Here is an 11,849-nt window from a genome sequence, read left to right on the forward strand (position 1 = left end):
ATGCAATAGATGAGGCTACAAAAAATAGGCTAATACTAATCTGGCTGGGGCTGCAGGGCACAATGCTGCAGAAAGGCTCCTCTATCTACTCCTATATAGTGTGTTTGGAACCAGTTTAGCTGAATACGGATGGAACCACCACACTAATAGGAGAAATCAGGAAAAATGATCAATTAGCAAAAAAGGACAATGTATGAGGCAGTGACGCACGCTAAGAGCACTACAACCAGACGTGGCTGAAGCACACACTACAGCGTGAGCTGCACTCACACACAGAGACCTTGCAGAAAGCGGTGAACAGCACAGAGAACTGTGCACTAGCGCTGCAAGGCACAGCGATTTATAAAGTAGCTTGGGTAAAGCAGAATAGAGCAAATAGGTAGCTAAAACTGTCCCTCAGAACAACAGCGTCCTATCCCTAACTGAATTCACAGCAGAGTGAGCTCAAAATGGCGGCGGCGGCTTTTATAGTGCATCATCACATCATTTCAGCAGCCAATCACAGCTATGCCATTAGTTAACATGCCTACCAGGATGTGCCCACACTTCTTAGGATCCTCATTGGCTGAATAAAATGAAACTGTCTCATTGCATTATGGGAACTTCCGATTCCGGTATACGATATTGCAAAAGTATCGGCCGATACCCGATATTTCAGCATCGGATGCTCAACACTACTGATGACACATTAATGACGTTGCACCAGCCAGACTAATCAAAAGCCACGTTAGGGACCCCTCCAAAGTAAGAGATTTGCGAGCCTCCTATCCAGAGGCCAGAGACTACTGACTTGGCTGATGGATCGGGATCCCACAAATGAGTACACCCCTCTGTAAAAACAAATCTTTTTTTTCTGTTTTATTGTTTTCATATTCTTAGGATCATAACGTGTTTTATTGGTACTATTTTGGGATATGTAAGTCTTTTTGGTCATCCTTATTTTTGTGATAAAATGACAAATGTGTGTGGTTTTTTTTGTTGGAATTTGTTTTTTATTTGATAAAAAAAAATTATTGAGAAAACAAAACCTGTTTTTCAACATTTTTGTAAATGATTAGTTTCACAACGGGAACACGCAATGCGTTAGTTGCATAAATAATCCATTAGTGCAGTTCAATGTCCAGCCTGTGTGTGTTATATTGGCAGGCCGCCTATTAGATGGTGTCTCCAGTCGGATCTAATATCTCCAGTGACCATGGCATGTAAGGAGTTAACGGAGCAGCGGCAGAGTGCTGACAGTGCACCCTTTCACTGCTGGGTCCCTGCTTGATGTGGGTAGTGAGCACTGTTGGATGGAGCCCTGGGATCATGATTCCAGGATGAAGATGCAAGGCCTAATGTCAATGGGCATGTTCCATTAGGAAGTGCTTTGACGGGAAGTGGTTTATCTACTACATTTTTTTTATCTTAACATCCAATATTATGAAAGCTTAGGTTTGATCTCTGGTATCAAAGGGTTTTTTAATCTCCAGCATTCATGGTATATGCACAGGATATGCCATAATAGCTGGATAGGTGATGGTGTTACCTCCCGGGCCTCTGCCTGTCAGGAGTACAGGAGTTCCACTTTGCATTGGCTAACATTCTGAAGCCCGCCATCCTGTTCTTGGTTAGATATGGGTACCCATACTCATCTGCTTTTTCTTTTCTTTTCCAAGGACTTGAGAAGGTTCCTTTACAAAAAACTTCCAAGGTACTTTCTTTCCATAGTTTTTCGTATGATTAATGATTGCTATTATGTAATTATATTTAATAATTTAAGACCTCAACTCCCAAGGTCTGAATAACAAAACTCCTGCCCTCCTCTCTCTGACGATACAGCCTGGTCTCTGGGGCCTTTATTTCTGATACCAATGCCCATGCGTTGGCTCGTTAACAATGGTCATTCTGATGTGAGGTGTGTAGTAAATTATGTCTATTACTAACATAACCTTTTGATTGTTTTTTTATTAGTGTTGAAGGACTTCATGCCATTGTAGTGTCAGACAGAGATGGGGTACCTGTAATTAAAGGTAAGGAACTAGAATGGACATGCATGTCTCGGCATGCAGTTCTGCTGCAATGTGGTTCTCTGCCCTTATACCCACTCTTACAGCTAGGTTACACACCTCAACTGTTATCTCAAACTTCCAAATTAATGATGCGGATATGATGAACCACTGGTGAGCGCACAAGCAACTATCTGACCAGCAGATTTGTTCCTGCCAATATTGGAACTCAATCTAATAATTTCAGCCATAATGATAATTGAGATTAAAGAAGTTGTCCACTACTTGTACATTGATGCCCTATCCATAGGATAGGACATCAATGTCTGGTCGGTTGGGGTCCCACACCCGGCACTCCCGCCGATCCGCTGTTATCGGTGCCGCTGGCTGTAAGTGCTTACTTGCGGAGCTTGGCCATCAAGTTGTAGTGGCCACCACAGGGTACTTCACATTCGCCTCCTATTCAGTTCAATTTAATAAGAGGCGGATGTGTAGTACTCCACGGCGGCCACTACAACTAGGCGGCCAAGATCTGCAAGTAAGCACTTCCGTCCGGCAGCACCGATTACAGCTGATCATCAGGGGTGCTGGTTGTGGGACCCCAGTTGATCAGACATTGATGCTCTATCCTACGCATGGGGCATCAATGTAAAAGTAGTGGATGGGTTTGTTTCCATGTTGAGATTTTTTTTTTTTTTTTTAAGCGGTTTTTGTAGCTAAATCCAGAAATGAATAATAAATGATAGATGTCTCTTTTTTTAATCCACTCTTGGTTTTGGCTTCAAAAACTGCATCAAAATCTGAAGTTGGAAACCACTTTCATTATTTTTAAAAGGAAAAAGAGGGTGATATGAATCTTAATACAATTAGTTTACTTTATTTTTTAGTCCGCTTAGAGGACTTGAAAACCTGTGATCCTTTGCTTTTTCTATATACTGCAAAACTATGATTGCTCTATTTAACTGCCACTGCCAGTGATTGACAGCAGCGCCTAGGTAGTTAAACATCAGCGACTGGAACAAGCGCTGCTGCTGAAGACTGATGGTGGCTGTATAGCAGCCGGTATATGGCGCAAGCTGAGCCCCCTCCACACATGCAGACCCCAGTACGAACATACAGGTACATGCATTTGCTCCAGAGTTGTAAAGAGCCATGCCACATGACTTGGGCTATAAAGCCAAACCAGGACCCTCTATTTGTGTACAGCCATTTTGGGCTGCTTGTACCTCATCAACCAAAAGTAGGAGACTGGATTATAGAAATGTTCACATTCAAACACTTATTGCTGTTTTCTTTATCAGTTGCAAATGAGAATTCCCCTGAACATGCTCTGAGGCCATGTTTCCTATCCACATTTGCACTGGCCACTGACCAGGGAAGCAAGCTGGGACTCTCCGAAAACAAAAGCATCATATGTTACTACACCACGTATCAGGTAGGTAAGGCTGTAGACCCAGGACGGCTTTGTGAGCATCAGGTGTGATTATCACAATCGGTGGTGGTGATGGACATGCTCATCCCAACCAGATACAAGTGGTATCATCTTCTGGTTTAGAGTTTTTTGGGGGCAGGTATTTTCGGGCAGGTCTGTCTGACCTGCTATACAGTTGGCTTTAGATATGTAGATTGTAAATATTTTCCATAGTTCTCAAAGAGATTGTCCCAAATCAGAAAAGCGTGATCCCTGGGTGCAGTTTGTTATAAAACGATTGTAAAATTGTCTGGTGTAAGCCACCCTCTTCCGGTCCGGTGCTGAGCCTCTCCGGCTGCTCCATGTGTCCAGTATTACCTGCGGGGCCGATGTCACATCAGCAGCTTGGCAGCCAGTCAGTGAGCTCAGGTGTTTTGAGTGGGGTGTTTTGTCTACACCGCCAAGCCACTGAGCTCTCTGATTTGCTGGTGTGCTGTCGACATGACGTCAGCGCTGCAGCCCATATCCGTTACCGAGAGCTATGGTGGAGACTCAGCCCTGCACCTGGGGAGGGGGAGTAAAGCGTGGGGTCCAAGAACAAGCTAAACCCTGATGAAACACTTTGTTTTAATTCCATTTGTTATGAGGATTGTGTGTAAAGTGCCGGTGTTAATAGACATATTAATAGGCCCATCCTCCTTTTAGAATTGCTGTTTCAGTTCTCATTGCACTGATATTAACCGGATCTCACTGTGTTTTCTTTGTGGTCCACAAGTCACTTTCTCCATGCATACCTCACATTACGGTTCATAGGGATCCATTGGAAGTGTTTTCCATGTTCATTGTACAGTAAAGCATCATTTACACAATAGAAAACGCCTTTAAGCAGCATGGAAATATGGAGGTTATAAGTATCACTTCATTTCTATTGTCTGTAAGTCATTGATTTGTGTTTCAGGTTGTCCAGTTTAACAGATTGCCGTTGGTTGTGAGCTTCATAGCTAGCAGCAATGCCAATACAGGTAGGCGTTCTTCTGTATTATTTACATTGTATTTACATGTCTAGCCCGATAAAAGGTGCAGTGTACAGTACAGACCAAAAGTTTGGACACACCTTCTCATTTAAAGATTTTTCTGTATTTTCATGACTTTGAAAATTGTACATTCACACTGAAGGCGTCAAAACTATGAATTAACACATGTGGAATTATATACTTACTAGATGGTGGCCCGATTCTAACGCATCGGGTATTCTAGAATATGTATGCGGCCGACCGGGCGCAATTAGCAGAGCGGTATTTAAATTTGGCGCCAAAATCGCTGATTGGTCGCGTTTGGCAACCGCGACCAATCAGCAAAGCGGTGTTTAAATTTGGCGGCAATATCGGAGGTTGGTCGCGGGCGGCGGCCGCGACCAATCAGCGAACCGTGTTAGTGAGAACTGGAGAGCGTGTTTAAATTTGGCACCAAAATCGCTGATTAGTCGCGACCAATCAGCAGAGCGGTTTTTAAATTTGGCGCCAATACTGCTGATTGGTCGCGACCGCCGACCAATCAGCAGAGCGATGCAGAGCGTTGTTTAAATTTGGCGCCAAAATCGCTGATTGGTCGCGGATGGCGGCCGCAACCAATCAGCAGAGCGGTGTTTAAATTTGGCACCAATCTCGCTGATTGGTCGCGGATGGCGGCCGCGACCAATCAGCAAAGCGGTGTTTAAATTTTGGGCCAAAATCGCTGATTGGTCGCGGGCGGCGGTCGCGACCAATCGGCGAACCGTGTTAGTGAGGACTGGAGAGCGTGTTTACATTTGGCACCAAAATCGCTGATTAGTCGCGACCGCGACCAATCAGCAAAGAGGTGTTTAAATTTGGCGACAATACTGCTGATTGGTCGCGGCCGGCGACCGCGACCAATCAGCAGAGCGATGCAGAGCGGGGTTTAAATTTGGCGCCAAAATCGCTGATTAGTCGTGGCTGACGGCCGCGACCAATCAGCAGAGGGTTGTTTAAATTTGGCGCCAAAATCGCTGATTGGTCGCGGCCGGCGGCCTCAACCAATCAGCAGAGCGGTGTTTAAAATTGTCGCCAATCTCGCTGATTGTTCGCGGCTGGCGGCCGCGACCAATCAGCAGAGCGGGGTTTAAATTTGGCACCAATAATGCTGATGGGTCGCGGCCGGCGACCGCGACCAATCAGCAGAGCGGGGTTTAAATTTGGCCCCAATACTGCTAATGGGTCGCGGCAAGCGACTGCGACCAATCAGCAGAGCGTTGTTTAAATTTGGCACAAAAAACGAAGATTGGTCGCGGCCGGTGGTTGCGACCAATCAGCAGAGTGAGGTTTAAATTTGGCGCCAATACTGCTGACTGGTCACGACCGACAACCGCGACCAATCAGCAGAGCGGTGTTTAAATTTTGCGCCAATACTGCTGATTGATCTCGGCCAGCGACCGAGATCAATCAGCAGAGCGTTGCTTAAATTTGGCGCCAATCTCGTTGATTGGTCGCGGACTCCAGCTGACGTTGGGCGTGACCAATCACCGATTGGGCGCCACATTTAAATAGCGTCCGCGACCAATCAGCACAGCGGTGTTTAAATGTGGAGCCAAGATCGGTGATTGGTCGCGGCCGATATTTAAATTTGGCGCCCAAACCGGTGATTGGTCGCGGGCAGCGCCAGCGACCAATCAGCGATTTTAAACACAAATGTCCGGACCTTTGTAACACCATGCAGATACTGTGGGGACATCAGCGGCTAGGGTGTGAAGGGAAGACAGGGGAGCGGCGCTACGGGTCCGGATACTTCTGCTCCGAGCGCCCGCTCATGTCCCGGGTTCTCGGAGCGGAAGTACCCGCACAGGCAGCGCCGCTGACATCCAATTGGTCGCGGCCGCTATTTAAATCTGCAGCACAAATCGGTGATTGGTCGCTGTCTTGGCCCGCGACCAATCACTGATTTTGGTGCCAAAGTTAAACACTATTGTGCTCATTGGTCGCGGCCGCTGAACGCGACCAATCACCGATTTGGGCGCCAAATTTAAACATCGGCCGCGACCAATCACGATCTTGGCTCCACATTTAAACACCGCTGTGCTGATTGGTCGCGGCCGATATTTAAATTTGGCGCCCAAATCGGTGATTGGTCGCGGGCAGCGAAAAAGTGAAAACGTGAAAAAATACTTTTTCATTTTTATGAATCAATTTGTGAAGCACCTGGGGTTCCAAGTGCTCACTATGCATCTAGATAGGTGCCTTGGGGGGTCTAGTTTCCAAAATGGGGTCACTTGTGGGGGAGCTCCAATGTTTGGGCACACAGGGACTCTCCAAATGCAACATGGTATCCGCTAACAAATTGAATGGAAAATCGGCTCAAATTGTTAGCGGACACCACGTTGCGTTTGGAGAGCCCCTCTGTGCCCAAACTTTGGAGCTCCCCCACAAGTGACCCCATTTTGGAAACTAGACTCCCCAAGGCACCTTTCTAGATGCATAGTGAGCACTTGGAACCCCCAGGTGCTTCACAAATTGATTCGTAAAAATGAAAAAGTGAAAAAAAAAACACTTTTTCATTTTTATGAATCAATTTGTGAAACACCTGGGGTTCCAAGTGCTCACTATGCATCTAGATAGGTGCCTTGGGGGGTCTAGTTTCCAAAATGGGGTCACTTGTGGGGGAGCTCCAAAGTTTGGGCACACAGGGGCTCTCCAAACGCAACATGGTGTCCGCTAACAATTTGAGCCGACAATTTGTTAGCGGATATCATGTTGCATTTGGAGAGTCCCTGTGTGCCCAAACATTGGAGCTCCCCCACAAGTGACCCCATTTTGGAAACTAGACCCCCCAAGGCACCTATCTAGATGCATAGTGAGCACTTGGAACCCCCAGGTGCTTCACAAATTGATTCGTAAAAATGAAAAAGTGAAAAAAAAAACACTTTTTCATTTTTATGAATCAATTTGTGAAGCACATGGGGGTTCCAAGTGCTCACTATGCATCTAGATAGGTGCCTTGGGGGGTCTAGTTTCCAAAATGGGGTCACTTGTGGGGGAGCTCCAAAGTTTGGGCACACAGGGGCTCTCCAAACGCAACATGGTGTCCGCTAACAATTTGAGCCGACAATTTGTTAGCGGATATCATGTTGCATTTGGAGAGTCCCTGTGTGCCCAAACTTTGGAGCTCCCCCACAAGTGACCCCATTTTGGAAACTAGACCCCCCAAGGCACCTATCTAGATGCATAGTGAGCACTTGGAACCCCCAGGTGCTTCACAAATTGATTTGTAAAAATGAAAAAGTGAAAAAAAAAACACTTTTTCATTTTTATGAATCAATTTGTGAAGCACCTGGGGGTTCCAAGTGCTCACTATGCATCTAGATAGGTGCCTTGGGGGGTCTAGTTTCCAAATGGGGTCACTTGTGGGGGAGCTCCAAAGTTTGGGCACACAGGGGCTCTCCAAACGCAACATGGCGTCCGCTAACAATTTGAGCCGATTTTCCATTCAATTTGTTAGCGGACACCATGTCGCGTTTGGAGAGCCCGTGATGTGCCTAAACAGTGGAGCTCCCCCACAAGTGTCCCCATTTTGGAAACTATACCCCTCAAGGATTTTATTAAGGTGTATAGTGAACATTTTGAACCCAGAGGTACTGCACAGAATTTGTTTACATTAGGTCATCATATTGAATAAGTTGTCATTATTCTTGAGCGCAAGTGCTCGCTACTTGAGTTTGCATCGGGTACTCAGGTATGCACCATGTACAGCGTGTGCTCGAGTGACATGCTCGAGTCCCTGCTCCGCATGTTTCACGGTTATTAGACACCCAAAAAAAAACATGCGGGGATCGCTCGTGCATGGCAGGCAATCCCCGTAAAGTTTTTTTGGCCGCGAAGCATATGGGGCAGAGACTCGAGCATGTCACTAAAATACCCACGATACTCAACGCATACCAGAGCACCCGATGCAAACTCAAGTAGCGAGCACTTGCGCTCAACACTAGTCGCCATATCGTCATCTTTTTTTCTTACTTTTGAAAAAAATCCCAACCCCAGCCCTAACCCTAGCACAACCCTAACCATAGCACAACCCTAGCCCCAGCACAACCCTAGCCCCAGCACAACCCTAGCCCCAGCACAGCCCTAGCCCCAAACCCAGCCCTAACCCTAGCCCAATCCTAACCCAAGAGTTTATTTTTGACGCCGTTCCTTGTGCGGTATAAGTGATTAGACGACTTTATTCTTCGGGTCGGTGTGATTACAGCAATGGCAGAATCATATGGGGTTTTTATGACTGACAGCTGTCACACACTAAAAGACGCATTTTTTTGTAAAATCTAGTTTTTGCATCGCCATATTTTGAGAGCTATAATTTTTCCAGATTTTGGCAGACAGTCATGTGACGGCTCGTTTTTTGCGGGATGACTTGACGTTGTTATTGGTGCCATTTTCAGGCACGAGATATTTTTTGATCGCTTTCTATTCCGATTTTTGGGAGGCAGAATAAACAAAAACCAACAATTCAGGAATTGTTTTTTTTTTTTTTTTATTCTGTTCCGCGTGTGGTAAAACTGATGAGGTAGCTTTATTCTTCGGGTCAGTACGTTTACAGCGGTACCACATTTGTATCATTTTTCTATGTTTTGGCGCTTATACACAATAAAAGCTATTTTATAGAAAAAAATATTTTTTAGCATCGCTTTATTCTGAGAGCTATAACTTTTTTACTTTTCGGCTGATGGAGCTGTATGGCGGCTTGTTTTTTGCGGGACAAGATGACGTTTTCAGCGGTACCATTTTTATTTATATGCGTCTTTTTGATCGCGTGTTATTCAACTTTTTGTTTGGCGGTATGGTGATAAAGCATTGTTTTTTGCTTCGTTTTTTTATTTATTTTTTTTACCGTGTTCACTGAAGGGGTTAACTAGTGGGACAGTTTTATAGGTCAGGTTGTTCCGGACGCGGCGATACCAAATATGTGTACTTTTATTGTTTTTTTTTGTTTTTTTTTATAATAATATTTATTGATGGGTACATTATATTTTTATTTTTGGTGGATTATTTTTTTTATTTTTTTTTTATATTTTTGCAATTTTTTTTTTTCCACTTTCAGACAGTTTATACACTTTATTACTTTGTCCCACTCTGGGACTTTCACTTTTTTTTCTCTGATCGCCTGCATGGCACAGGAATGGAGCACCATCCCTATGCCATGCAGGCTATCAGCGGTGCACAGTGTGAAGATTGTTTGGAAATGCACTGCGCATGTCCAAACAATCTTCCTGCTGTCTGGTGACCCGGATGTTGTCATGACGACATCGGGTCGTCATGGCAACACCCGGGAAGCCTTTGCAGACTGCGCTGGAAGCCGGAAGAGGAGGTGAGTATCGGCGATCACCTCCCCTTGCCCCCGCAATGCCGCGATCGGCTGCGATCGACTTCGATCGCAGCATCGCGGGGGTTAATGTGCTGGGAGTGGTGCAGGACCGCTCCCTGCACATAGTACCGGGTGTCAGCTGTGACAATCAGCTGACACCCGGCGGCGATCGCGCCCGCACAGCCTGTGTGCGCGCGCGATCGCCATGACGTACTAATACAGGTCTGGCTCTTAAGTCCCAGGGCACAGACGCGTATTAGTACGTCAGATGTTGTTAAGGGGTTAACGTCAAAAAAGTGCTCTGGTCTCCAATTCTCAACACTAGTCCTGGCAGATCCACTTCCAACTTGTGCCCGCTTTCCTGGACTATAATACGGGTGTCCTATTCTTCAGAGGATAGCACGCCCATCATTCAGCTGAGTGGAAGCAATGGATCTAAATTGACTCTCACATCAAACATTTGCTTAAAATCTGTCTGGTGAAAACAAGTAACCGCCTATGCACAAGGTAGCTGATAACTGATTGATTGGTGGAGGTATGACCACTGCAACCTGCACCGATTGGTAAAAGGGGGCACTTTCATGCCCATTAGAAAGATGGTTGCTCTACTCATTCCCTGTGGGCTGTGGAATGCTGCATTCGGCTTTTTCTGGCAGCCCCATAGAGAACGAATGGTCCTGCAATCAGGCATGTGCACTGCTGATGAACTTTAATGAGGATAAAAGTACCCTGCTGGTGATAAAAATTTCTTGATTTGCCCCCACTAATCAATAAGTGATAACTCGTCTTTGGAGAATCCCTTTAGCCAAAATGTATTGGCTTCATGTGTGCTCTGAATGGAAGCCACTACAATAGTAATTACACTGCACAACAAATGCCATCAATAACCAGTCTCAGACGCATCCAGCACTATGTCTACCATATTGTCCACCTGAACTAAGATTACACAGTGGGCTAGTCATCACTGACCAGTTATCAGCCACTAACAAATGTCACAACTGGCTCAACATAGTCAAGTTTTAGTTCTATCTGCATAATATTAGTTTCATTTTGTAATGAGGATTAAAGTTCCTTCTGCTTCCAAACAGTGCGACACGACCTCCACGATCAGTAAGTTACAGAACTTGTCTTCACTCAATATCCCCTTTAAGCAGTTGGACAAAGAGCAGTTCCCAGAACAGGTTCCTCTCATTTCTACCGTTTGATGCAGTTTTATGCCGGATGATGGAAAGTTTCAGGTTCCCATTTTCTGCCCTGAAATCGGAGTACACATATTGTCTACAGCAGCTTGTAGTCTGCCAACAGCTGGAATATACATAGAAATATGGACTTCTGCAGTCAATTTTCACTATTTATTCATATATATTTTTTTTTTAGGTCTAATCCTTAGTTTGGAAAAAGAACTTGGCCCCTTGTTTGAAGAGCTTCGGCAAGTGGTGGAGAATTCTTCATCTGCGTGGTCCTCAAAAGAAGTCATGAACTTTTGGTGTGGGGAAAAAAAAAAAGGTTGCCATTTCCAAAGCAATGAAACACTTTGTACTTGTAGTTCTGCCAGTGCACTGAGTAATATTCCTCTCTGCTAGAGAAATGAAGGAGAACTGCTGGATTTCTAGGGGGCATCAACCCTAACATTTCACATTCACCCTAAGTGAAGGAGCTTATCCGCTGCAGAGATGGATCCAGTTGTGGTTACACTGGGCAATTAACCAACAAATTCCCTGCAGATAACCATTGTATTAACACAGTAAGAGGCGTAGATTTGTATCGGTCGTATTCTCTGTTGCTTTTCTATTTGGAACCACATTAAATTGTAACTTACTGATATTAAACCTAGGACATTGTGTGCACAGAGCCAATGATGACGTGTGAGTGTCTCAGTGAGATCTGCAGATCTTTGTAGCTGGTTTCATAGCGGCTTAAAATGACATTGGTCTGCACTGACGGGTAAAATCCAGAAGCAGAATACTGCTAGAATGGTTTGCTCTCTAGCTCCCCCTGTTGTTAGTCCTCCTCATGGTCACTATGGAGGACGACTGATCAGAGTGAAGCTGCCATCCACCTTCCAAACCACAAATTCTTAC

At 45.2% G+C, this 11,849-nt stretch overlaps 1 protein-coding gene across 2 annotated transcripts; it reads left to right on the plus strand.

The window, feature by feature from the left end:
- The first annotated feature begins 1,102 nt into the window (after positions 1 to 1,102).
- Positions 1,103 to 11,597, plus strand: LOC141217368 (ragulator complex protein LAMTOR3-like). 2 transcript variants are annotated; one of them, XM_073665796.1, is made up of 5 exons: positions 1,103 to 1,202; positions 1,954 to 2,012; positions 3,290 to 3,423; positions 4,358 to 4,421; positions 11,146 to 11,597. In XM_073665796.1, the coding sequence occupies exons 1-5, from the start codon at positions 1,159 to 1,161 to the stop codon at positions 11,349 to 11,351; spliced, it is 507 nt and encodes a 168-aa protein (XP_073521897.1). In that variant the 5' UTR covers positions 1,103 to 1,158; the 3' UTR covers positions 11,352 to 11,597. The 2 variants fall into 2 exon arrangements, with proteins under 2 accessions (XP_073521897.1, XP_073521895.1); XM_073665794.1 differs by lacking the exon at positions 1,103 to 1,202 and adding an exon at positions 1,232 to 1,693.
- The last annotated feature ends 252 nt before the right edge of the window (positions 11,598 to 11,849 follow it).

This window comes from Phyllobates terribilis, unplaced genomic scaffold (assembly GCF_046119375.1).
Source record: "Phyllobates terribilis strain yellow unplaced genomic scaffold, ASM4611937v1 Scaffold_239__1_contigs__length_3013552, whole genome shotgun sequence".
NCBI classification, from domain to species: Eukaryota; Metazoa; Chordata; class Amphibia; order Anura; family Dendrobatidae; genus Phyllobates; species Phyllobates terribilis.

Coding starts and splice junctions, on each gene's coding strand:
- LOC141217368 (XM_073665794.1), top strand. CDS start 1,617: ATGGGTACCCATACTCATCTGCTTTTTCTTTTCTTTTCCAAGGACTTG. Junction 2,013..3,289: donor TGGGGTACCTGTAATTAAAG/GTAAGGAACTAG, acceptor TTTCTTTATCAG/TTGCAAATGAGAATTCCCCT. Junction 3,424..4,357: donor GTTACTACACCACGTATCAG/GTAGGTAAGGCT, acceptor TTTGTGTTTCAG/GTTGTCCAGTTTAACAGATT.